The sequence below is a fragment of the Tenrec ecaudatus genome, chromosome 4 (assembly GCF_050624435.1).
Source record: "Tenrec ecaudatus isolate mTenEca1 chromosome 4, mTenEca1.hap1, whole genome shotgun sequence".
NCBI lineage: Eukaryota > Metazoa > Chordata > Mammalia > Afrosoricida > Tenrecidae > Tenrec > Tenrec ecaudatus.
Window position 1 is genome coordinate 24,166,818 of NC_134533.1, and position 25,881 is coordinate 24,192,698.

General features: G+C 46.6%; 1 protein-coding gene and 1 pseudogene across 12 annotated transcripts in view; one reads left to right on the top strand and one right to left on the bottom strand.

Annotated features, from left to right (window-relative positions):
• Nucleotides 1-25,881, top strand: part of AMBRA1 (autophagy and beclin 1 regulator 1) — a 174,596-nt gene that overhangs the window by 49,686 nt on the left and 99,029 nt on the right. For 8 of the 12 annotated variants that reach the window (XM_075545788.1, XM_075545787.1, XM_075545790.1 and 5 more), the window contains 2 exons: nucleotides 651-717; nucleotides 1,285-2,738. In XM_075545788.1, the coding sequence (XP_075401903.1) occupies nucleotides 651-717; nucleotides 1,285-2,738 (1,521 nt within the window). The remainder of the gene's footprint in view (nucleotides 1-650; nucleotides 718-1,284; nucleotides 2,739-25,881) is intronic. The other 4 variants (XM_075545795.1, XM_075545797.1, XM_075545798.1 and 1 more) reach the window with 1 other exon arrangement.
• On the bottom strand, nucleotides 21,493-21,939 carry LOC142444678 (small ribosomal subunit protein uS17-like; annotated as a pseudogene).

Sequence of the window (25,881 nt, forward strand, 5' to 3'; positions counted from 1 at the left end):
TACAGCCCTCTCTTGGGAAACCTGAAAGAGATTTAAGTTGCATTTTAGAGGGCTGGTGGCTAATTGCTCAACCGTGGCTATTTGTGTGTATCAACTGGAAGATGGTGGTATACCAGTTTGTATCGTGTCTTCTAGTTGCTATAGATTTAGCTTTTGAGATCGAAACCCACATTGTCTGAACCACAGCGGATGACTTGCTGCCTTTGGTTCTCATGGTGTTGCAGTTGGATATAGGCTGATCCAACTCAATCTAAGCTAGGCCACTTGTTGCTGTGTGAACATGTGTGTTCACTGCTACCAGAACTCATGCTTCTTAACAGTGTAACTGCTATGTGAGAGGGGAACGGAGTCTGTCGCTTTACCATTATGAGGGCCTCTTCAATGTGGCAAGTGACATGCCTACTGTAGCTGTATCCTGGGATGGAAGCCTAGGTATTTTTCAAAAGTGAAATTGCTATTTTAGTGATACATAGTCCTTTACTCCGGCAAGTGTAAGGCAGCAACAGTATTTTAATCTTTTGGAAAGTTTGGAATGCCTGTAACATAAAGTAGATGCTTAGGCAATCCCCCAATTGTCAGTAAAATGAGAACACAGTTTTCTATTCTCGGTGAAGATAACCCCCCTCTGTGTTTGTCTTCTGTGTTTTCAGTCTGGTGAGATTTGATCCCCTTGGACACTACTTACTCACAGCAATTGTTAACCCCTCTAATCAGCAGGTAAGTCAGGCAGCCTTTGCAGCGGCATGTACAACTGTGGCTTATTTTCTAAATCTGTGCTGCCGTTCTGATTGTGAGGGACTGGAAGTGTCAATGCCCAAGTACTTCTTTCCAGTCGAGAGCTAAAGCTAGCTGCAGACCATGTATTCCAACCAGTGGCCATAATTTTGCCCAGAGAGTCTGCATGACTGGAGGTCGGCTGGCCCTCTTGAAGGGCTTGTCGCTCCCGTGCCTCTCGGGCTGGTTGACATTTTGCCCTCCCTCACTGCCTCCATGTTATGGAGGTGTCCTGTGTAAGTGGCCCGGTTTGCCAGCTGTACTCATTCAGATGTGTTGTTAATTGAAGGTGGATAAATGAATAGCACATGATGATTCAGAACCCCACACCAGTGTGCCTTAGCTCTCAGTGCTTTAAGGCCAAAGAGAGCTTTTGCCTGCCTGAGAAGACTGCTCTCCTTAAATGGTTACCAGTGCTTAGCTTCCTTGCTTCACCTAATGGCTCTACCTAACCGCCGTGCTCTGTCTCTCCCCCTGCCCTGCCCTGCCCTGCCCTGGTCTGCGTTGCAGGGTGATGAGGAGCCCGAGATTCCCATAGACGGGACAGAATTATCCCACTACCGCCAGCGTGCTCTTCTGCAGTCACAGCCAGTTCGCCGGACGCCTCTCCTCCATAATTTCCTGCACATGCTGTCCTCCCGCTCCTCTGGCATCCAGGTGGGAGAGCAAAGCACGGTGCAAGATTCTGCCACCCCCTCACCCCCACCGCCTCCCCCTCCGTCCGCCACGGAGCGCCCCAGGACTTCCGCTTACATCAGGCTCCGACAGCGGGTCACTCACCCCCCAGCAGAGTGCTGCCAGCACCTTGGGATCCTGTGCCTTTGCAGCCGCTGTGCTGGCACTCGAGTTCCCTCCCTCTTGCCACACCAGGACAGTGCTCCCCCGGCTTCAGCCAGAGCTACTACCCCTTCCTTTTCTTTCGTACAGACCGAGCCCTTCCACCCCCCGGAGCAGGCCTCGTCAGCGCAGCAGGACCAGGGCCTCCTGAACCGGCCGTCTGCCTTCAGTACGGTCCAGAGCAGCACCGCCAGCAACACGCTCCGCAACCTCAGTCTGGGCCCCACCCGCCGCTCTCTGGGCGGCCCTCTGTCTAGCCACCCTTCCAGGTACCACCGCGAAATAGCTCCGGGGCTGACAGGCTCCGAGTGGACCCGGACAGTGCTCAGTCTGAACTCGCGCTCTGAGGCGGAGTCCATGCCTCCGCCGAGAACCAGTGCCTCCTCGGTGAGTTTGCTGTCCGTGCTGAGGCAGCAGGAAGGCGGCTCACAGGCGTCCGTGTACACTTCAGCCACAGAAGGGAGGGGCTTTCCAGCTTCAGGGCTGGCTGCTGAGTCGGATGGAGGCAACGGCTCCAGCCAGAGCAATCCGGGCAGCATTCGCCATGAACTTCAGTGTGACCTGCGGCGTTTCTTCCTGGAATACGACCGCCTGCAGGAGCTGGACCAGAGTCTCAGTGGAGAGGCTTCACCCACCCAGCCGGCCCAGGAGATGCTCAACAATAATGTCGAATCTGAGAGACCCGGCCCCTCCCACCAGCCCACCCCTCACAGTAGTGAGAACAACTCTAACCTGTCCCGGGGCCACCTGAATCGCTGTCGCGCCTGTCACAATCTCCTGACCTTCAACAACGACACCCTGCGCTGGGAAAGAGCCACCCCTAACTACTCCTCGGGAGAGGCCAGCTCCTCCTGGCAGGTCCCCAGCACGTTTGAGGGCATGCCAGCAAGTGGCAGCCAGTTGCCACCTCTTGAGCGGACTGAGAGCCGAACGCCCAGCTCCAGCAGGCTGGAGTTGAGCAGCTCTGCCAGCCCGCAGGAAGAGAGGACTGTGGGGGTGGCCTTTAACCAGGAGACCGGCCACTGGGAGAGGATTTACACCCAGCCCAGCCGCTCGGGAACTGTATCACAGGAGGCCTTACATCAGGATGTGCCTGACGAAAGCTCAGAGGAAGACTCGCTCAGGAGGTAAGCGGGCACTCGCGGTCTTCTCCCTCCTTGCTTCTGCCTCTCCCAGCTCTTCTTTGCAGCCCCAGTGATGTTGTGGCTGGATCTGGGGTGTCTGGGACCCACGCATCTGGTTCTGATCTCCCTAGCTTCCATTGCTGCTGCTTAAAAAATCTTGCTCTGGGGCCAGAGATTTGCCGGGGCCTACCAGTGTGAGTCAGTGGACTCGGCCAGCTCCTTCTGATTAAGCGAATGCGACTTTTCGCCTTGAAAGGAGAGTTTGGGGTAGGTCAGAAATAGAACCATTGACTTCCTCTGTCCTGCATTTTGACCTTGAGGGATTGTGTATGTAGGACTAGTTATCCAGAGCGCCTCAGAATAATGACAAAGATAACTCTGTTTGGGACACATCAGTATGTTGACTTTCTTTGGTTGCATTGCTTAATTTAGACAGCTGTGCTCACCTCCTCACCCTTACCTTTGGAACACTGCAGTTTGATGGACAACAAAGGGGGGGATCTATCTATACACATGTGTATACATATGTATATTAAGGGAAATCCTATTTTCTCAGAGATCTCTTTTAGATGGCAATTAAAATTCTTTAAATGGGCCTATCAGATGGACATTCACCTGGAATGGGGTAGAAGAGGCATTCATGGAAGGAAGGGCTCTCCACGCTAAGATTGGCACCTCAGCCAGCTCTTCCATGGAGGAAAGAGAGTGGGTGCAGTTGACCGCCCACCACTCGCTCCATGTATGGCTGTGTGCGTGCGTCTCTTGATTTATTAGGGACTTCTTTCTGTAATTCTCTAAAGGTCATATCTCGCGTAATCACCAACTCCCAGAATATGCCTGTTGGATCCAAACAGCATATTGCTCTGCTCACATCCTCTGTGAGGCAATTGAAATTTCTCTGACATAAGCTCCTAACCAGGATGGGAATATGGATTGTACACATAATGTACTTGTTATTTTGGGATGATGCTGCAGATAGTCTCCCAGCAATAAGTGTTTCTTGAATGATTACAGTTTTTCTAGCACTTTGCTAGGCAGTGTGGGAACTACAAAACCAGAGCCATACGTTGTCTCAGCCCCCTGGGAATATACGGTGTCACTGTGGAGGTTAAGATGGACCCAGAGGAGATTACGTAAGAAATTATACAACCAAATGCTGTGTTAAATGGCGATGTTGCTGAGTGCTGTCAAGTCATTCTTCATTCAAAGCAACCCCACGTGGTGGACTAGAACCAGCCGTAGGGTTTTCTAGCCCAGGTGGTGTCGTGCATTGCGCATTGGGCTGTGAGTCGCCTGGGCTGCTATTTGAAACGTCAGCAGTTTGAGCCCACTAGCTGCTCTGTGGGAGACACAATGGCCCATCTTAGCCTGGGACTCTGACCTCCTCCTTGTTAAAGGAGGTGAGAAGGTAGCAAGTACAGTACTGGACACAAAGAAGGCACTTAACAGGCTTATTGAAAGGACTCTTCAGTTACGGCGCTCACAAGACTTCCAGTTCCTGTTTCTGGAACACCATTTATGCGCCAGGTCAGCTGTTGCCACTCTTGCTTGGCCAATATCTCTTCCCCTGTGTTCTGAGAAACACCAGAGTGGCTTAAAATAAACTCTCCTCTTTGAAATACTGAAAGGTACCAGTTTCTTAGGGCCTACTCTGTGTTCTTGCTTAGCATTAAACATTTCGATTTTCCACAACAGCTCTGGGCATGGCAGTTATTAAGCTTCCCATCGTATAGTTGAAGAAAGTGAGGCTCAGAGTTTCTTGGCAAAGGTTATCAAGTAGGTTGCAGATTCGGGCTGGAGCTTTCCAAGCTGCCCTCGATGGTGTTTAATATGGTAACCCCTTTTTCAATGGACCGTTTTTATGGGTTTTTCCTTGATTTTAACTTTTTATTCTGGAACTCTTCAAATATATGGAAAAGTAAAGAGAAAAGTATAATGCATGCACTTCTGTATACCTGTAACATGACTTCAGAAACTCTCAGCACTTACTTGGCTGACCACTTTTCATCTACAACCACCACCTGCCGCTCCCACCTGGCCATCAGCTACGTCAGTGCCTCCGTGTCTCAACAGCTGTGTTGCCGGAGACCGCTTTTACAGCAGCGGGAGTGTTCCAGAGCTGTGCAGCTCAAGCTGGCAGCCTCTAGCTACGTGCACGTTCCGAGCGTCTGACGTGTGAGTGAAGTGATATCACCCAGCATAGTCACAGTGAATTCTTCATGAAATAGACCCACTTACTGTTAATATTCCGGAACCAGCAAAGCCTCACCCCAAGTATTTAGGTGTTTATTATTTTTTTTGATGACAAAAAGTATGAATGTGTTTATGGTTTAAAAGAACGTGTGAGTGCTTAAAATAGACATTGTAGGAAGGAAACAGCCACATATAGATGTGTGTGTATTTTTTTGGTTTTAAAATGTACACATAGCACAGTACGTTAATTCTGAAGAAAGCAAAAAGTTCCCCTTGTACCCCTACCCAGGCCCATTGTTCTTTCTTACTCACGAAGCAGCCAGTGTCTTTGTTTTAGGGTATATCTTTTGATGTCTTCCTAAATTATTGTAAGTAATCAAATATTGGCCGACAGCTGACTGAGAAAAGGAAGTAAGTTACAAAATATTCCAATGGTCACTGCCTTTTCATAAATTGAATGACTGCTCATTCTGGTGTGAATCACTCATTGGAGTAGGTGCTGTTGCATCTGCTGTCAAAGGGGCTGATGAGCCAGCGCTACTTCTGTTTCTCCAGCAGGTGTCACTGTTGGGCCGGGCTAGGCTGCCTGGGCCGAAGACTCTCCTTAGGATTTGTGTAACAAAGCTTTGTAGGTGGCTGACTATTTACTAAGTGGAGTTCACAAAAGTGATTGTAGTTGCAGGGACAGGATTTTGTCCAATGTGCCTGTGTGGTGTGTGTGTGTTTGGGGGTGGGGGTCTAGACTAAAGACGAACATTTTGACCCTTAGTGTTGCTGGGATAGGAAATGCATTTTCAAAGAGTGAGACTGAGTCAGCACGCTCTAAGGTGCTGGGTGGTGATCATGCTACCGGTTTGCAGTTCCTTTCTTCTTGCCTGTGCACAGTGGAGGCTGAGCTGACTCCTGCTCACAACTTGGGTGGCGGGCCCTTTGCTTCACCCCAGGACACTTCAGCTCACGCAGGCTCCAGCAGAAGCTGCTCAGTGCAGTGGCTTCTTGCAGCAGGAAACCAGGAAGGAGCCTTTTCAAGGGGGAAGGACAATGTCATTTCAGAACCATCTTAAAACTGGAGGGAACCTATAACCCATGTCTTGTAGCCTGTGTGTTTCTAGATGAGAAAACATAAACACAGACAGAAGAAAAGGCTTGGAAGAGGTGCCTGTGTCAGAGTTGGGATCTGAGCCCCTGGATCCTAACCCAGAAGAGGGCATGCTGTTCTCTGCTGCATTCGGTTATTTCTCATGACGGCTTCTGTAGATGCAGCATCTCCAGGGACCCTGGAGGAACACTGTGCTTTAGTTATTTGCTCATGTGGAATAAATAGTCCTTCAAACGCAACCTCAGAGATGTTCGCTGTTAAAATGCCAACAAGTGGGAAATAAAACTGTGCTAACCCCCTTCCCCCTAGTCAAAATGCTTTTGTGCCCCTTCTCCAGCTAGATGACAAGGCCCGGTTGGGTTCAGCAGTGTATAGCGAGGGTGGTGTGTTCTGAGAACTGATCCATCTCTTAGTCTTTGCTTCTGCCCAGACACTTGACAAGCCAGGATCATAAAATCTGGCCCAGAGTTTTGCCTGGGAGAGTTAGACGCCCCATTGGATTTCTGAGTTCCTTCGGCATTTGTGAGGTAATTGCCTTGTTGCTTGGAACCTTCTGGAGCCTCTTGAGGCTTCATAAGCCAAGTTAGGTTGTTGGAGCCTTGCGCTGAAACACTGATTAGAAACAGTGGGCATGCTTACTGGGCTGGTCATAGGCCCACAAAAAGGGAGGAGGAGACCTGGGCAGGGGTCCGGCTGTAGTGGTTCTTCTAAAGCACTTACCCATTTAAAATCCTTCCCCACTGAGAAGATGCCCAAAGTATCATTCAGAGCCCAGCATAACTGTCACCTTCCCTTGTCCGGGAACTTTCACTGACCACTTCCTGCCACTTCTGCACTAGGTGCTTGCTTGTAGTGTTGCACCCATGACACACAAAAGAGCATTTTCTTGCCTTCTCTCAGGGAAGCTTCCTGAAGACTGTGATTGTGTCCAGGTCTTTACTGTATCCAATACACTGTACTCTGGTACACAGCAGACACTCAGTGAACGGTAGCCGAATAGAGGGAATTAGAAGTGCATTCTTATGATCCAGTGTGCAGACCAGATACATTGAATGAAGGAAATTGGAAGCACATTCTTGTGATCCAGTATGCCGCCCAGATAACGTTAGGCTTCACATTTTGAGAACAGATCCATTATTGTATTACCTGTGTGCTCTTTCAGAGTCACTGGCTCCATAATGAATGACACTGGTTTTTTAACTCGTTGACTATATTGAGTGACTTCACCTAGACTTGTACATGCAGGGCTTCCTCTTCTGTTCTTGAACTCAGGTAATGCAGGCTTTGCCCCTCCGATAGTTCCCTGTCGTGTCACTTTGCACAGTTGTGAATGGCTTCTCCTGAGACTTGTAATAAGCTGTGTGTATCTGGTCACCTGTCTGCTGATGCTCAGCACCTGCATGTCAGAAAGTTTTGCTACAAAATGATAGAAATCTGTATTAAACAAAAATACCAAAATGTGAAGCTCTTGTTTTTTGACATGCCCTCCACCTAGGTCTATACACTTCTGAAAGCAGTGTTTCCATCTCTAATCCTTCAAATAGTTTTGCACTCTTCAATTCACACCATGCTTGAAAGGCAATTTGGGCATCTGCAAGGAACTCAGATTGAGTTCTTTTGAAATTTTCCTTGAGTTTTGGGAACAAAAAGGAGTCTGAAGAGGTAAGATCACGGCTGGAGGGAAGATAGGGGTAAGGTTTCCTGATGAAATTCTCGTAGGTCTGCCCTTGCTGCCTTTGAAAAACGAGCTGCTGGTCCCTTGTCGTGATGGGACTTAGATTCCTTGGCACAACTTGTCTGTTTTTTTCCTCACCAGTGCAGTTTTCGATTTCATAAAACATCTTCAAAACAAGCCACTGTGATTGTCTGTGTCCTTGAAGAAACTCTATCTAGACTATTCTTTGGAATCCACAAGTCACCATTAATCCTTTTGGGTAACCTTGAATAACACTGGCCCAGCAGATCCCCTTCGAAGCCAAAGCCCCTGACAACCAAGACAAGTGTGGTACTGTGAGACTTCGCCTGCAGCATCTGCTTGCAGAGGCACATTTAAATACTTTGGTTTGGAATAAGCCTGTGTGTGCATGACCTGGACCCCTAGTAGCAATGCTTTGGACTTCCCGTCTTGTACAGTATCCTGTACGGCTTCCTCTCGAGACCATCTTGTTGGCCTTGGGCTTGGCACCTCATTGATACTCTTATTTATGCCAACTGATGCTATTCTCCCCACCCCCTATGAAAGACTGTCTCAATGGTGGCCCTGCTGTGGAGACTGAAATACAGGAGGGGGGCTTTCACAAAATTGGTTTAAAAGGCTGTGTACTTTTCCAGGTACCTTTTGAATTCCCTCATAGCTGGGCACAATCCCAGTGGTTTCACTTGCTGCTTTGTGTCCCCTTTGACCTCTGGGAAAGGCTTTTACTAAATGTGCTTGGAAATCGAGTGTATAGTGCTTTTGTATTTTTAGTTTGGAGTCTGAGTCATTAGAAAGGAATTGTTGTTAGTTTCAAGGTGAGTTTTTGGCTCTTGGTTGCCTCCAGTGGGGCAGATTCTTGTATTGATCATTTTGCTCCACTTGTACTTATCAAGAGTGTGTGAGTAGGTGCCTCTACCAAACGGAACAGAACAGGGATATTGTTGTGTGTGGTGTTCAGGAGACCATAACTCTCCCTAACTTTTGCTTTTTGCTTACTCATTTGCTTGGCATTGTGGACAAAGAATCGAGAAGACTCTTCTACCAAGAGGAGTTCCTTTGTGGTATGGGCAAATCCTGACTGGTTCTTGCCCGGGAAAGAGAAGTAGATATTGGGAAATCAAAGAGGAGGGGAAGCAGGTGGTGGCCTGATGCAGCGTGGCCTTGTAAGCAAACCCAGGGAAGCTCAACCCATGCTTGGAGCAGTGAGCATGCCCAAGAGCGAACTCAGGGAGAAGCTATGATGGGCAGGTGGTGGTGGTGGTGGTGGTGTGTGTCTAAGGACAGAACTACAACTCAGTCACTCTGGGAATTGAACTTGTTGAATAATTAGTCCGTACCGGGTCCATCCATCCATCCATCCATCCATCCATCCATCCATCCATCCATCCATCCATCCATCCAGCTAAACGCTTTTTAAACACCTGTTGTATGCCGGGCAGTACAGCAGTTGACATAAGCTCTGCATTCGTGGAGCACTTACTCTTTGGGGAGCAGACAGACAATAAACAAATAAGCAAATATCGAACCTGCCAGATGGTGATTAAACTAGAGAGAGAAAGAGAAACCTGTCGAGGGTTGCGGGTTTAAATAGCATAACCAGGGGAGAGCTCCCTGAGATGGCGGTGCTCCAGTGGAAACCTCACAGAAGCGAGGGAGCGAAGTCTGTAGACATTGGTGGCAAGGGCATTCTGGACAGAGGGAGCGCAGATGCCAGGGCCCCGCAGCAGTTGGCAGAGCGCTAGAGTGCAGCGATGGACAGTGACAGAAGATAAAGTTAGAGAGGTCACAGGGGCTAGACATCTATCGTGCAGCACCCTCTAAGCCGTTTAAAGATCTTCTTAACCTTGAGAGATTTGGGAAGCCATTGGAAATGGAATGGCATGATTTGGCTTATATTTAAAAAGGATAATTCTGACTGCTGGTTGGGAATGGAGTGAAGAGGTTCTAAGTAGGGTAAATTTAAGTTAGGTAAACAGCACACATGTCTAGATTAATTTAAATCTTGGGACTCTGGAAAGTCAGAGTAAGAAAGACCTTAACTGCCTGGATCAAGAGGGCAGTTAGTTAAAAAATAAATAGGCCCCCAAAGCAGGCATATTGTCTGCAACAAAGCCCCCTCAATCAATCAGTCCGTCAGTATCTTACTGAAATTTTTTTGGGCAGCAAGAGAGGATACAGAGAAAATTTTAATCTTTTTTTTTTCATGCTTGCAAAACTAGTACAAATTTACTTGTAAAAATTTCCACATTGCATCAATGTATGATGTAGAAAGCAATTGCTCATGCCATGCCACTGCCCAGTTACAACCGACCACTGTTAACCATTTGTGGATATTCTAGATTTTTTCCTCTATGCAAATGTACATTTTGAAAATAAAGTTTCATAATGAATCTGTTTTGCCAGGTCCTAGTTCATTTGATATGTTATGAACATTTTTACTTATTGGTATATGTAGGCCCCACCTTTTTAACAACTGCATAGTATTCCACCACCTGGACATTGCATAACAAACTGGGCCATCTTGGTAGAATTTAGATTACCTCCCATTGTTCTCTTTTACAAACAATTCTGCATCATCTTTGGATATTCGGGCAGGTATTTCTGGAGAATGAATTTCTAGAAATAGAATAGTCATTCAGTGGTGAATGAAAACAAATAGTGTCCTAGGCATTACAGATTTGAGATAGATAAAGTGCTATTTCTCCATCATCCCCCCATCCCCCCCCCCCGCCCACTTGCGGGGTGGTGGTTTATTTTAGATGGCTATTGTCACCCTGGGACTCCTAATGCTGCGTTTTCTCTACCAGGTCTTCTGTAAAGCCATTCACCCCAGCGTTCTCAAGAACCTACTTCTCAGGTTAAGAAGGGTTACTTCTAAATATCTGCCCCTTGGAGGTGCTTATAGGAGCTCTGGTGGTGTAGGGTTTATGTATTGAGCTAACCACAGGGTCAGCAGTTTGAAACTACTAGCAGCTTTTCAGGAGAAAGATGTACCTTGTCCTACAGGGCTGTCTCTATGCGTTGGTATCAACTCAGTAACATTGAGGGGTTTGGGGGGAGGTTCTTGTAGGTTCCTCTCTTCCAACACCACGGTGAGGCAGACCTAGCCTGGTTCGTTTTCTTTCTCTCACTCACCTGCAGGCTGTGACTTCCTGGGTCTTGTTAAACGATTGGGAGAATCCAAGCATCTTGTGCCCCATCGTAAGGCAATACTACTCATTTGTGTAAGTTTGGCTTATTTGTCTTCCGGGGGAGTTAAGCACCTCACCTCTCTTCTCCTTGGCAATAATGGGAATGCAGGTGGGCTGGAGGAGAGGAGAGGCTTTTTCTGCCTTTGCTATTAATCTGTCTAAGTGGGACCCCTGGCTATACTCCTTATGCCAGTGGTTGGCAGCCTTTTCCTTTTAAGGGTCAGCTGGTAACTCTTGGAGGCTCTGTGACCTCCCAGCCGCTGCTACAACTGGTCAGCTCTGCTGGTGTGGCCTGTGCTGGCTGCCACTCAAACACGTCTGTATAGACACCGAAGTTTGATTTTCTTATCATCGGCACGTGCCACAAATAGTCTTTTGATTTTTTAAACTGCTCATTGTTTAATGCACTTTCTTTGTGTTTGTTGATTGTGAATTAGATGGTGGGTTTACGTTTGACCATCATCTCTGCATTCCACAGTTCAAACTCCTCATGAAGTCCTTGTGACCACTTTTTAAAATACCAAAACCTTTTGAACTTCATACACAGTATCAGAACAGGCAGCTGGCCAGAGCTGGCTCCCACACTGGCATTTGTTAACTTTCTGTGGAGAGGGTGTGACAGTGCCAGGGGGTATAGCCTTAGGGAGCACTGCCAGAGTGAGGAACCTTCTTGGCTGGGTGTGGGCGGGGCTTGCAATTATTCTTGGGCCCCCACTCCGTCTTCCAACTTGGTGACCTAAGTAATGGCTATTTTGGAATTCTCTGGTGGCTCAGAACTGGCCTAAGTGGGTAAAGACTTGGGTTTTCCTTGCTATCTGCTTGAAGCGAGGTTCTGCAGTCTCTTTCCTGTTCTGCCTGAAATAGTGAGGAGCTTTGCCCTGGCCTTGGGGAGGGCCTGAATGCACTGTGAGCAGCCCTTCCCCTGCTGCAGGTCACATTTGCACCTGGTCGGCTTATCCAGATGATCCCCCATCACCCTCCCCCACCCCCCTTTCTGGGGCTGAATGGTGTAGAACAGGCTGTGTGCTTTGTATACACACTGAGAGGTTGAAAAGATGTAATCACTTCTGTCAGCTCAGAGGGTTGGAGCACTACAGGGACTCCAGCGGGCCCTGGATGTGTGCTGTGACTACATCGGGAACAATTTCCTATGTACTCATTCTCCCCCCTTCAGATCCCCTTCTCTACTGTATCTATTCAGAGTAGTGCTCTAAAGGGTGCGTTGGAGGTTTTTCCACGACAATAACACCAGGTGTATGGCATTCTGTTTGCATAATATATTTTGCTTATTGTAATCTGTCCTGGCCCAGTGGAGCTGGAGGGGTGGCTCCCTCTCCTTCTCTTGGACCAGTTTCTGTATTTCTAGAGGGCACAGGGTCCTGGACATCTTGGTGCTGCTGCTGTTCCTTGAGACCACCTTGAGAGTATGTTCTGGTCAGTAGATTTTGTTCCATTGGGTGAGCCTATTTCACTAATCTCCAAGATAGTAAAAATGCCTTCAGGTATGTTTATGTGGTTCTCACAGTGTTTCTAAGAATTTCCTTTCTCCTCCACCCCAGTCCAGATTTCTAGATTGTGTGGACGACCTTGGTTTGCAGGTGCACATAATTAACTATTGACAGAGTAGTTGTTGCCACTATTCAAGGCCTGGACTCTCTTGACTTGATAGCCCACACTGGGCATTTACGAGTGGCCTGCTGAATCCAGATTTTAAGGTTGTGACCCTTAAAACATTCCCTTTAGAAAAAGGTGTCTGTGGCACTGTGTGGGGAATGCTCTACCACTCAGCTCCAGCAGGGGGAGGCATGGCTATCGAAGCATCTTTCTGCTCCACCCCTCCTGCCTTCTTCACCCACAGGGGCTCCCCTGCTGGCTGTAGGCTGTCATGCTGACAGCCCCCTCACCTGAGAAGCTGCCTGACTTTTTAATAGCAACAATTAACAAACTCCTCCTCTGCTCCAAAGAGGGAAAGTGGGGGTGCGGAGCTGCTTTGCTGGCTGGGGGTCGGTGTGGTGAGCCGATCTGTCATGTCAGGTTATGCAGGAAGAGAGCAGCCCGCCTTCCATGATGGGCCCTGTTACAGCCTTGGAGAAGGTCGGCACTGCACCTTGGATGGGGGAGGGTCCAACAAAAAGGCCACATGACTTGGGTGCCACCTGCCAGGAAATTAAAATCCAGTCAGAGCATGAGCAGAAACATGTCATCATAAAAGAATGAAAGCCTGAGAGTGTGACCTTGTCTGGAAGAGAATTGCAGCCAGTTAACCCGGCGCCCTTCTCCTCTACCGCAGCAGAGGACCGGAGCGAGGTGCAGCCTGCCTCCCCGCAGGCCCTTTCCTCCCCTACACTTGTCTGCAGCTGCCTTTCCGCTCCTGTCTCCAGGCTGTCCCTTCCATCCCGTCACCTCAACAAGAGGGCTTTGATCCCTTCCCGCCTTTGTTCTGGCAGCAGATGCAAACCTTGTAAAATTGTAATCAAGAAAGAGCACTTGTTTTCTTTAAACTTCTCCAGTCCCAGGAGTCTAGCACTTTCTCCTCTCTGCATGCTTTCCGGAAGGATGCCTTTTTACACTTGTCTCTCGTGACTTCTCAGGATGAATGTAGGTAGACCCTGGCCTCCATATCTTCTGTAAGCTTCTTGAAGGCAAGCACTCTGGCTGCCATCTTGATCCTATCCCTGAGCTGCTGAATAAATTCTCAGACCCTGTGTGTTTGTGCCAAACCGTTTCCCTGGAAGACTCTGCTCAGGGCGACCCCACTTGGACCCCATGTGTGTCTGAGTAGAGCTGTCTTTCCTGGGGCTCCCAGGGGCTGATTTGGTGGGGGGAGAGGCTTTCTTCTGAGGTGTCTCTGAGTGGACTCAACCCCTAACCTGTCGGCAGCAGGGTGTGTACCACCAGGAACTCCAGTCCCTTGTAGAGACCATGAATCAGGTGGGCTGGGTTAGAGAGTACTGGCACCAGCAGTGTGAACCCACCAGCTGCTCCTTGGGAGAAAGGTGAGTCTTTCTGCTTCCATAGAGAGGTCCAGCCCTGGAAACAGAAAGGGGCCACTTGTCCTATAGGGTTGCTAACAGTCAGAATCAGCTTGAAGGCAGTGAGTGTGAAGGAGGGAGAGAGAGCTCGGCCTGTGCTTGCTGTGAGACCTGCTGTCGTGTTAGAGCGGGTAGCCTGTGGATGGAAAACTCCTGGGGCAGTCAGTGTCTTTGGCTGGTGGTCTCTGGCCCAGGAACAGCATCATCTGGGAACATGCTAGAAATTCCGAGTTTCTGGGCCTCACTCAGACTTAGCCCCACAGGTGATTCTGATGTGCATTAGAGCACGCCGTTTTAGACTTAGAACTTTCAGGTGCCTATGTCCCAAACAAGCTGCTCCCCTCCTTTCCATAGTGCACCTTCCATTCTCATCACTTTGAATGTTTTCTTTTGCGCCTGGCTCCTGGGAGGCAGTGCTCCTGTCCTGCTCAGTCTCCTCTGTCCTCTGTCTCTCACCTATTTCAGTGGACAGGGCTTTGGTGTTCACCATCACTGCCTTGGAACCCTGACTCGGGGGAAGTTAAGCGGCCTCTTGGAGTCTCGTTCTCCTCAGGTGTGAGTCTGTTCCTGCGAGGGCTCGCTGAGGTAAACGCAGCCAAGGCTTTACAAGTTGACCAGTGTAGGTGCCAAAGAAATACCAGTCTTTGCCTGTGATGCCTCTGCTCAAAAAGAAACACAAAACACTCCTTTGTCACATTCCCTGCAAATGCTTTTCTTTCCTGTCCGCTAGTTCTCTTCTAGGTGTGAAGGGGTATCGGCGAAAGCTCCCCGGGCACACCTGGCGTCAGCCAAGGATGACAGTTAGCGTGCACTGCAGGGTGCTGGCGGGCTGACCTGCTGCTCGTTACTTCTGTTCATTACCTGTAGTGAGAGTGGTGTTAGTGCAGTCATGAGGGTCATTGCAAGGGGACAGGATAGGATCCTCATTTGTTCTGCGTGCTTTTACAGTGATTCATATACCAAGAGGCTTGGTAAAGTGGAGGGCAACTAAAAAAAAAAAAGGCCTTAAATGAGATGGATCGACACAGTGGCTGTATCAGTGGATTCAGGGGTAGGAACAATTGTGAGGATGTCACCAGATTATGCATTGTTTCATTCTGTAGTGGATTAGGTCATAATGGGCTGGAGCTGACTTGATGGCACCTACTAACATACCAAGACATTTTTCTGCCCCTTGAGAGGTACAACGTTACTTCCCCAGAACCTTGGACTCCCTTCTACGTTGAGGGAGCAATCCAAGGCAGGAGTGTTTCAGAAAGGACGGGAGCCTGGCTAGAATGAGCATAAGCTGGAGACCGCAGTGGGTCCTTCTAAATTGACATTGATCCTTCTGACCAAGATGTGGGCACAGTGAGCCACTTGGCTCTTTCATGGTTCTTTGGGTTAAACTGGGCTCAATAAGGAAGTCCCCATTTGTTGGTCTTGCTCGGCGTCTCTCTCTGGTGTCATCTGGAGGCTCCTTTGGGACAGGCGGGCCTTTCTCCTCCATTCAGGGTCAGGGACTCCTTTCTACGGAAGCCAGACGTCTTCCCTAGCAGTGCGGGGTTTTGTTAAAGTGCGTGTTCAAAGGAAGAAGACATGGAAGCTGCCTGTTGTCAAAGGGCAAACACAGCCTGCCACATTCTTTTGGTTAAAACAAGCCACAGACCGGCCAGAGATTCGCTGTGGGAAGGGGCCATGGAATGGTGAGAATACCAGGAGTTCTTGGTGCTCCATTTCTGAAGAGGGGCCATGGCTATTTTATTTGCTAAAATAGACCCAATAGTAGACACTAAACAAATACTGTGTGATTTGCACCGGTGAGATACAGGGGATGGATGGATTGGTAGGTGGGTAGACAGATCAGGGAACCATCGGGCAGAGCTTCATTGGTTCTTCATGCTCAGCCCTTTATGCCATGTGTATACCTTTGCAGTACTCATCTTTCTGTAACATGGTCCTTCCAGGGGAGCCATCTTTTTAGGCCAACCAACTTGAGTAGCCAGAGGGCCTCGTGTACTCTGCAGGCATTGGGGGGGGGGGGGGCAAAGAAAAGGAGCCCTGGTGGTTAAGCACTGGGTTGTTCACTGCAAGGCCAGCAGTTCAAACCCACCAGCTGATTTGAGGACAGATTAGGCTGACAGTTCCTGTAAGGATTTACAGCCTTAAAAACCCAAAAGGGCAGTTGTACTCTGTCCTGTTGGGCCAAGAGGAGGCAGAATTGACTCATAGGCCGTGGGTGTGGGTTTAACCCAAGGAAGAAAAAGTAATGGCTATGTATTGAACTGGTGTGTGCTGGTTACGGTACATTACACAATCCTTAATCCTAACAGCCTTGTGAAATAGGGATTTCCCTACAAATGTAGAAGCTAAGGATAATGCACTTGCTCATAAGTGTCACAAGATGGAATTTAAACTGCACTCTCACTGATTGGAAAAATCAGGCCCCTGACGCACAGGCACAGGGGTCACAGGCCATGAAGGCACAGCAGAGGGTCTCATCAGTGGCCCCATTAGCCTTTGGGCCAGACCAGTTTTTGGTAGGTTGTCCCGTGCGCAGTAGGATGGTGAGCAGTAGCCGTAGTCTCTCTTCATTAACTTCCAGTAACACGTCCTCTGCCCAATGTGAAGACCAGAAGTGCTTCGCGGGGCTCAGGGAGGAACCCCTCTCCCAGTGAAAATCACTGATAAAGTATTTAATGACATGTTGCCCTTTGATCTCGTTGCTTTTCAAATGTTACATCTCATAAGGAACTGGAGCTAGCGTCAACCTGACTTTATGCTTCATGGTTGCCATAGTATTGCCTGGTGCGGATGGTCTTGAGTTAGGCTTCTCTGGCTCCCTCCTCCCCTGCCTGGTCTTTTGGCTTCTGTCTGTGATCCCCCAAATAAAATGCAGATGGGTAAAGTGGTGCTGCTGAGGATGTCTTTGCACAGGCCAGGTATCGATTCAGCAGGCATTCAGATCTCTGAGATTATAGCCATTAGTGCTAGTGACGTGAAGGCAATTTGCATCTTTTAATTATAGTAGAAGGAGGAAATGCATGATATTTAGCAAGCTGGGAATTAAGTGGCTTCCAGGCTCTTCAGAGTTAATCGTCATCAGGGTGGTATTGATTGACAAGCTGGAGGACGGTAATAAACCATTCTTGGGCGGAGGTGGGGGGAGGGGAGGGGAAATTGCAGTTTCTCTAGAATTGTTCTTTAGGTTTCATTTGTGGTGATTTCATGTTGTCTAGACCGAGGGAAATGGTGGAGTCCATGCTGAGTGGAAAGGAATCGGGGTGGGTAGTGCTTTAGTCCGACTCATGGTGGAAGGGCAAGTAGTATCCCCCAAAGGCGAATCAGTGACAAGCACATGTCACTGAGAGCAGCAGTTCAGAGAGAACCCTGGATGTGTTAGCGCAAGAGCTAATAGCGGATTGCTCAGGGCTTACCTGGAGTCTCTGCCTTCTTGTCTATTTCTGTAGATTCCAGGATCCTCATTACTCTGGGAAAACTGGTTACACATGCCCAAGTCCACTATGTCTTCCTTTTCTTTCCCCTCTTCTCAGGCTTCGCCTACCAGCTCTCCGAGCTCCCTGATGTTGGTGCAAGGTTGGATGTCACATTCTAGAGCACGGTGTTGGCAGGATTCCTGACAAAAACCCAATCCAACTTAGGTCAGGAATGTGAGAACCGACACTGTACAAGTGTGCTGGTATTGAGACAGTAAATTACCAGTATAGTGTGTTCCTTGAAGAATTAGTGGGCATGTTTAGGGTGTTTTGGATTTTCCTAATATTCTGGCTAAAAGTATCTGGAAAATCAGAATTATTAACTTCTGTAAATCTCTTTATATTTTGAATTGTATTTACTTTGTTGTTTGACATTTTGAAGAGGACACACAGCAACCACCACCCTACCTACCACCCCAATTAATTCACCAGTTCTTCATGCCCAGTTCAGAGACATCGATGGGCCTTCTTTGAGTTGTGCACCCGTCCTCACGCCCCTTCTGGATTTTTCTTCCCCTGCTCACATAAACTCCCTACCCGGTGCCAGTCTCTCTCTTTTTAAAAATTTTTTTTATTTACTGTTGTCAGTGGGAGCCACACAGAGAGAACTCCTCAAATAGCTAGATGCTCCAGGCAGGCGTTCTGTACTCCTTAAGCTAAACCGTTGTTTGGTTTCAAGTAGGCTTCAGGGGATAATTTTGATTTTAAGATTTTAAATGTGAATCTTCCCATTGATTTTTAAGGGGAACCAGTCAAGGTACAGGGTGTACCTCTTAATTCAGTTTGTGTGCCCTCCCTGCTCGTCGGGGCACAGGTGCCTTTGAGAACCGGAGCTGGCTGTTTTTGTCGAGTTGCCTGATGCTACCAATTCAGTCCTGGGCCTCAGAAGTAGAAGCACTTCAGAAGTGTTCTTACTTTCTGGATGAGAGCTCTGATTTATGTTCCTAATTAAAAACAAAAGCAAAAAACCCCCCAAAAGCCTGTGGTCTGTGAGCAGACCTCCCCAGCTTCCCAGGGAAAGTGGATGGGCAAAAGTGAGTTTGTATTATCAATCGAAGCTTCATAATATTAGTGCAGTGTGCTGCTGGGGGGTGTACAAAAGCTCAGGATTGTGGCAACCAACCACTTTACAATTGGATTCAAAAGAACCACCCACCAAACAATTAGTGGAAAGTCAGATGGTTCCAGACGTTTTGGCAGACTTCTCAGGCAATATCGTGTGTGTGTGTGTGTGTGTGTGTGTGTGTGTGTGTGTGTGTATGAGTGAGGGGGGGAGAGTGGGGAGAGAGAGTGTGTGCATTGTTGCACGATGGTCACTCCACAGATAAATTCCATTTCTAATCTCTTTTTTCCATGTCTGTGATGGTGTGGCGCTCACTGCACAGAAGCATTAAGAAACTGCATTTTGTCAAGAAGCTTTTCTGGTGGAGGGCACACTTCTGAGCCCCACAACGTACTTAGGTCTGATGGTGCCAAAACAAGGCTGCTCTTCCCCTCTGGCTGCACAGGCTCTTTCTGTAGTTTTTTTTTTTTTTCCCCTTCTGAGGTCATTTAGAAGTGTCCCCTTGCCTTGTTCCCTCCCCTAGCAGGCGCAGGAATTGCCTGCCAGGCCCTGCTAGCAACTGCACTGAACGCCTCCAGTGCCCCCCCTACAACCAGGGAGCCCTGTAGCGATCAGGTGACTGCCGATGGTTGGGTAACTTAAACGGTAATTGCCAGTGTGTGAAACACGGGGAGGCTTGGATCCAGCCTCTGCTTTAAAGCAGAGATGTCAATTTGGAAATCATAATAGAGGTGTCATTTCAGAACACACAATTATTTTTTTTTTTTAATAAAGAATGAGGGCTTGTCATTTCCAGGCCCAGGCATGCGCCAAGGCAGCGAGCTGTGAGGCTGGCAGAGCAAGATTCAGAAATGACGAGAGCAGCGGTGCATCCACGTTTCCTTGGCCCCCTGCCCCTTGGTCTCCCAGGAAGCTTTGCTCTCTTCTCTCTACGAGGTCTTGCTGGTCAATAGGCTGTCCAGGAGCATCAGTGGTAGCTTCCCAGGAAAGTAGTCAGTCTCCGACTCTGATTTAATACATCTCCCAGGATGGTCACCAGGCCACACTGCATCTATTAGTGCAGCCACGTCAGCACTTGAACCTGAGTGACTTACGTGACTAATGGGCTAAAGGGGTGATGTAAGCACTTTCGGAAACCCTGTTCCTTTAGGAATTTTAGTGTGAGCTTTGAACATCCAGCACCTTGTTTGAAAGTCACAAGGTCAGTGAGGGTCAATCAGATTTGTTCCTCTTGCTTATTCTTCCAAGTCTCTTTAGACCCTACTGTTTGATACACTTAGACATTTGTTGCTGTCCCCTTACATGGTCATTGGGATGTTAGTTTCAATAGGCATAGAAAGAGAACTTGGGCGAGTACCTGCTTTCACATTGCTGTAGGTCCGTAGCAGAGACAAGACAGGTAACTGCAGTGTGAGACACCCTAGGAGAAGGCCTTTCAGAAAAGTAAACATACTTTGGGATATTGGGAAAATGGCCAAGGAGGCAGCTATTTGAGCACTGAAGGATTTTCGTAGCAGAAAGGAGCCAGAGGAATGTTCCAGAAGAAAGCGGGTCAACCTAAAGGCATAGGTGAGGTAGTGAAGAGTTTAACTAGAGCAGTGATTCTGAAGTCCAAACTGGGTCTCTGAGCACACTGAGATGTCCTTTGCCTTTTTCACCTTCATTCTCACGAGTGATCAGTGCGCGCGCCAGGGGTTGTTCAACATGTAGTGAGGTAATGGTTCTGATGGCTCATGGACTATATGCTGTTATATTAAAATGGTTCTAGCTTTATTACAAGTCTGCATTAACTCGATGGCAGTGAGTTTGAGGTTTTTAAATGTCAAATTGGTAAATATTGATAGATAAAACTCATAAGCAAAAGCTCTGAGGTCGCAATATTAATTTATATTCTGACATTTTGTGTTTTAAAAAATTTAAACAAAATGATGATGGCAATATATGTACAAATGTGCTAGGCACAATGGACATGTGTAAGAGTCGTGCAATTACCACCGTAATCAATTTTAAGACGTTTTCTTTATTCTTATACCCATCATTGTTGGCTCGCATTAACCCCTGCCCCACCTTCTCTGACATGACCCGAGGGAACTATTCATCTAGTTACTGTCTCTATGGGTTACCTATCTTGGATTTCATATAAACAAAAGAATACCAAAAATGACAACAGAATAAAATAGAAAAACCTCAATCCAAGAGAAAGTAGATTAAGAAAAAAAATTCAACAAATGTAAAATGGTTCAAAAGGGAAAGCCAATGATCAAATATTAAATTTTAACCTAATTATAGCTACAGTAAGCCACTTCCAAATGCACACTGTCTGAGGGTCAAAACTGTTCACATCTCTTGTCAGTATGTGGGAGTTCAGTGGAGGCTTTATCTCCATGGGGACTCTACAAATACATGGCTTTTTGGGCTTTTACTTTCATTTATTTATAGCATTCTGCAAACCAGATGCTCAGATTTTAGGCTCCAATACAATGTCCTCCTCTGCTCTTGAATCACAATCCTGGATCGCACTGGCTGATGTGCGCCTTCTGTATGGACTTCGCGAATTCCTCACTTAGATGGTTGCTTGTTTAAGACAAGCCTTTGAGACCCCAGAGACTGTTCTTTCTGATAGCCAGAAACCACCAAATTTCTTCACCACTTTTTTCTATAACACTCATATCTTCAGTGATCACTTCATGAGGGCAAATGTTGAGCAGGGCCACATCATAAAGAAGTAATTATTCTTAAATTAAGGCTTATGATTAAGTTGGACCTCAATATTTTTTCGTATATCTAAAGTTTATATGTATCTATGGTCCACTTTAGAGGCAGGATTATCAGCTTGTTGAGAAATAATGTAAGCAACCTCCACGAGACATTCAGTAATTCTAATAGTAGTATCATTAATCTAGCCAGTGATAGAGAAAGGTTTGGTTTTGTGTGTGTGTGTGTGTGTGTGTGTGTGTGTGTGTGTGTGTGACCAAAAATAACTTTATTTCACTGGGAGGCTGGTGGCTCAAAACTTCTGGAACTGCTTCTTGGTGCCCGCGGTTTTGGTGACATTGGCGCATTGAAGCGCAGTCTTGCTCAGGGGCCGGCACTTGCCCACTGTGACAATGTAGCTGATCTGGACGTCCCTTAAGTAGGGGGACAGGTGCACAGACATGTTCTTGTGGTGCTTCTCAAAGCGGTTGTACTAGCGGATGACAGTGGTCCTTTGCATCTTCCTCTGGGTCACCACATCAGACAGAATTCTCCCTCGGATAGAGACGTTGCCAGTGAAGGGGCATTTCTTGTCAATGTAGGTGCCTTCAATGGCCTCTTTGGGCGTCTTGAAGCCAAGGCCAATGTTCTTGTAGTAACGGGGGAGCTTCTCCTTGTCGGTTTCCCCCAAAAGGGCCCTCTTGTTTTGGAAGATGGTTGACTTCTTTTGGTAGGCACGCTCAGTCTGGATGTCCGCCATCTTCCCGGATGCCTGGGCAGAGAGAGATTTTAAGTTACTATTGAGAAAAGGGAAATATATACACACGCATATATATATATGCCCCCTCCCAAAGTGGATTTTTTTTTCCAAAGCAATGTATTTAAATTTTTTAATAAAACAACCTTATCACCTTCAAAGTACTCTCTGTTTTACTTAATATATTTATCCATTGCGCAGTTCCATTCTTGGAAACATTTTTAAAAATCATTTTATTAGGGGCTCATACAACTTTTAACACAATCCATACATACATCAGTTGTGTAAAGCACATTAGTACATTCATTGTCCTCATCATTCTCAAAACATTTTTCCAGCCATTCGGGAAGTGGATGGACATCCAGAACTCAACATTACACCCTTTTTGAGACAAGAAAACCACTCGTACACTTGAGTTTTTTCCTATAGCTCTGTCCTTGGTAGCAGTGTTCATCACCACAGTTTCTGCAGCATTTTTCCTGCGCAGGAAATAAGATTTCACAGCCACACACTGTTCTCTTAAATCGACCACCACAAAAATCGAGTTTCAAGGGAATGTGCTTTTACAAAAAATTGGCCTAGGAGAACCTTCCAGGTGACGCTGCTGGATGTACTAACTCAGAGCCGGTTGATCTACGCTCACCCAGCAGGAAAAATGTGTACTAGGAAAGCGCCGCTCAGCAGAGCTGTTTTCCTGTTTTTTCTTTTTGGTACTACCTCGTATAGGACAGCTTTTTAGATTAAAATACACGGGATGTTCACCGATACAGGTTAAACCTTAAGTAACTAAACACCATGTTAGGGTTAGACAGAAGGCAAAAATTTTCATTAATAAATTCATTAACACAAAAGTATGTCAGAGGCCGCAATCGTTTTTTAAGATCATTAAAGGAGTAATAAGACCCCCCCAAAAGTGAAAACCCGTGGACCAGCGCATATAGTGCTTATATACCGAAAAGGAATTGGAAATTTGACTGCATTGTCTTTGAACACCAAGCTGAATGATTTGAATTTTCTTTTGCAGAGAGAAGGGAGTTACTAGTTTGGGTTTGGCTCACCTTAACTCAAACAGCAGATGCCACTCAGACAACAGAACTGGCCTTGGGATGACTCTTGAGGCATAGGCACAGTGGCATCTTAACTTCCGGAGCCATCTCGTCAGAACAATGTAGACCTCCCAGGTTGTGGTGGTTGGAGAAGATCTGCGCGTGTTTGCTTGCACTGGGATATTGATTTTCTCTGTTCTCTGACCACTTGTTGAAGGAGTATCTTCGGGCCATAATTGCTGAGTCAGGAAGAGTTTATTCTGTCTAGAGTGGCTCCTAAATTCTCTGTTCCCAGCCCTGATAATCCATTGATGTTGACACAGCTCGTCTGCCCCGACATTTCTGCTCCAGAGATTCTTCCCCTGGTTTTTACTGTCTTCATACTCATCAAAGGATATGATCCTGCTAACTGGGGATAGCTGATCTAGGGACCCCTCTGGTGGCCCTCAGATTTTTAAAAGAATACTTCTGTTATTTTCACTGAAAGTGTCTGGAATTTTAGAGTTTGAATTGTGTTCCTATTGGCTTGTGGTTTCAGTAAGATATAATATATATATATAAGTTTTCTTAATTGCTATAGTGCCTGATACTGTGATTTCTAGTTTTGACGACATTACTGGATTGCACATTGGGCTTTTCACTGCAGGATTAGCAGTTGGAAACCATCAGCTGCTCCTTGGGAGAAATATGAGGCTTTCTATTTCTGTAAATACTTAGTCCCAAAACTTGTAGGAATAGTTTTACCCTGTCCTAGAGGGGTGCTATGAGTCAGTTTGGACTCAATGGCAGCGAGCGAGTGAGATTCCTTTAATAATTCCCCCCTTGTCTTTCAAGGGGCCCCGGTGCTGTAGTGAGTACGCATTGGGTTGCTACCCATAAGGCCATCAGTTTCAAACCACCAGATGTCTCAGGGGAAGAGATGGGGCTTTCTTCTCCCGTAGAGAGGTATGGACTTGGAAACTCAGAGGCAGTTCTATCAGGTCCTTATGGGGTTGCTATGGGTCAGTATCGACTGGATGGATTACCTTTCAAAGAACTTGATTTCTAAAAAGAAGTCCTAGAGTTGACCAACATCTGCTTTACATCATTTAGATAACTTATTTGAGGAAATCCTTTGGAAAAGTGAGTAGTTCTTTTGAAAATGATTAGTTGCCTCTTTAGTTTTCAATAGTCGACTTTCATTTTTTTAAATCATTTTATTGGTACTTTCATTTTTTTAAAATACAACTTTGAACTTTTTATTCTGCAATAATTTCAGCCTTTGCAGAAATAGTACAAACATTCCTTACTCACATTTCCCAAATGTTGAGATTTAACCACATTTTCTCTATCATACTTTTTACTAATATTTTATATTTCACATAGTTGTGGTTAATATATATTTTAAAGCATTGATTTCCTTTAGAAAAACTTTCTTGTGAATTGGGTTAACATTTTTAAAAAATCTTTTAAAAAAGAAATAGATATCAAAGTTTATTAGAGGTTACTAGGGTCAGTATACAGAAAGTGGGGTGTGGAGGATAGCAGGGATGGAAAAACTACATGGATCATGGAATGGTACGCTTGCAAATGTATTCTTGTAATTGCTGCCAATAAGGCTTAAACCTGTAAATAATTGAACAGGCAAAAGTTGTGTGATATGCAAGGGGGCTTCAAAAAGTTTGTGGGAGACTTGTTTTAAAATTTATTTGGAGTCGTCACTGGGGCTGGTTCTTGCTGACTTGTTTGCTGGCTCGCTCTTCCACTCGCATGCCAGGCCGAGGGCCTTCCTGAAAGATTGAAGGGCGGGCTGAGAGGTGCTTGGTAACGTTGATGAGGGTGGACTCTGCTTTGTTTTCAAAGGTCTCCAGGTCATAGTCAAGCTGCTTGGTCATCTCAGGAGAGCTTGAGTCAGGTTGGCTCTTGCTTTCAGCTAAAGAGGTGCGAGGAGTCTCGGGCGGAAGATCCTTCTGTGGTGTATTCATGTGTCACAGAGTCTTGACTTCAAGATCTCACGTGATGTTTGTGAGACTGGGAGACGCATGACGAGACATGTGGCTCTTCAAGCACTTTGGCACTTGGCCTGGCTTCTTGCAACCAGGAATTTACAGCTCCTCTTGGACGGCCATGATCTATCTCAACAGCCAGGTCTGCACATGGCGTGGGCAGAGAGGGCAGGAGAGCCTAAAATCATTTTATTGGGCACCCATACAACTCTTAGCACAATCCATCCATCCAGCCATTGTGTGAATGACATTTGTCCATTTGTTGCCATCATCATTCTCAAAACATTTTCTTTTCTGCTTGAGTCCTTGGTATCAACTTCTCATTTTGCTCCCCTCCCTGGGTGAAGGTTTACAGAGCAGATCAGTTTTCCATTCAACAATGCACATTAAATATACTAGTTTTAAAAAAAGGCTTCTAAGACCTGTAACCATTAGACTCTGTTAATTAAAGATCTTACACAACCCTTAAATAAAACAAAGCCCTCTGCTATAGAGTTGGTTCATAGCAACCATCGGCATTGTTTCTGAGACTGAAGTCTTTACAGAAGCAGAAAATCTCATTTTTCTCTCTCGGTGCGCTGGTGAATTTTGAACTACCAGCCTGCAGTTTAGAGCTTACCTGACGGTGCCACCAGAATTCCTTCTTATGTATATATGCATATTAAATATATTATGATTATTGCATTGTTAAGCCTCATTTGTTCTTGCTCTTCAACAGACCAAGGTAACATAACACTGGCATACTTCGCTTGGACACCACAGATAGAATGAACCAGGCAAGCTGTAGAGAAAAGAATGTGTGGCATGCAGGTGTACGTGTTTTCTACAAGAAATCAATTTTTAACTTGAGATCTTAGGTCACAGTGAAATGCAACTTCCAGTTTGAACAAGCTTGTTCCGAGGCTTTTCTAAGC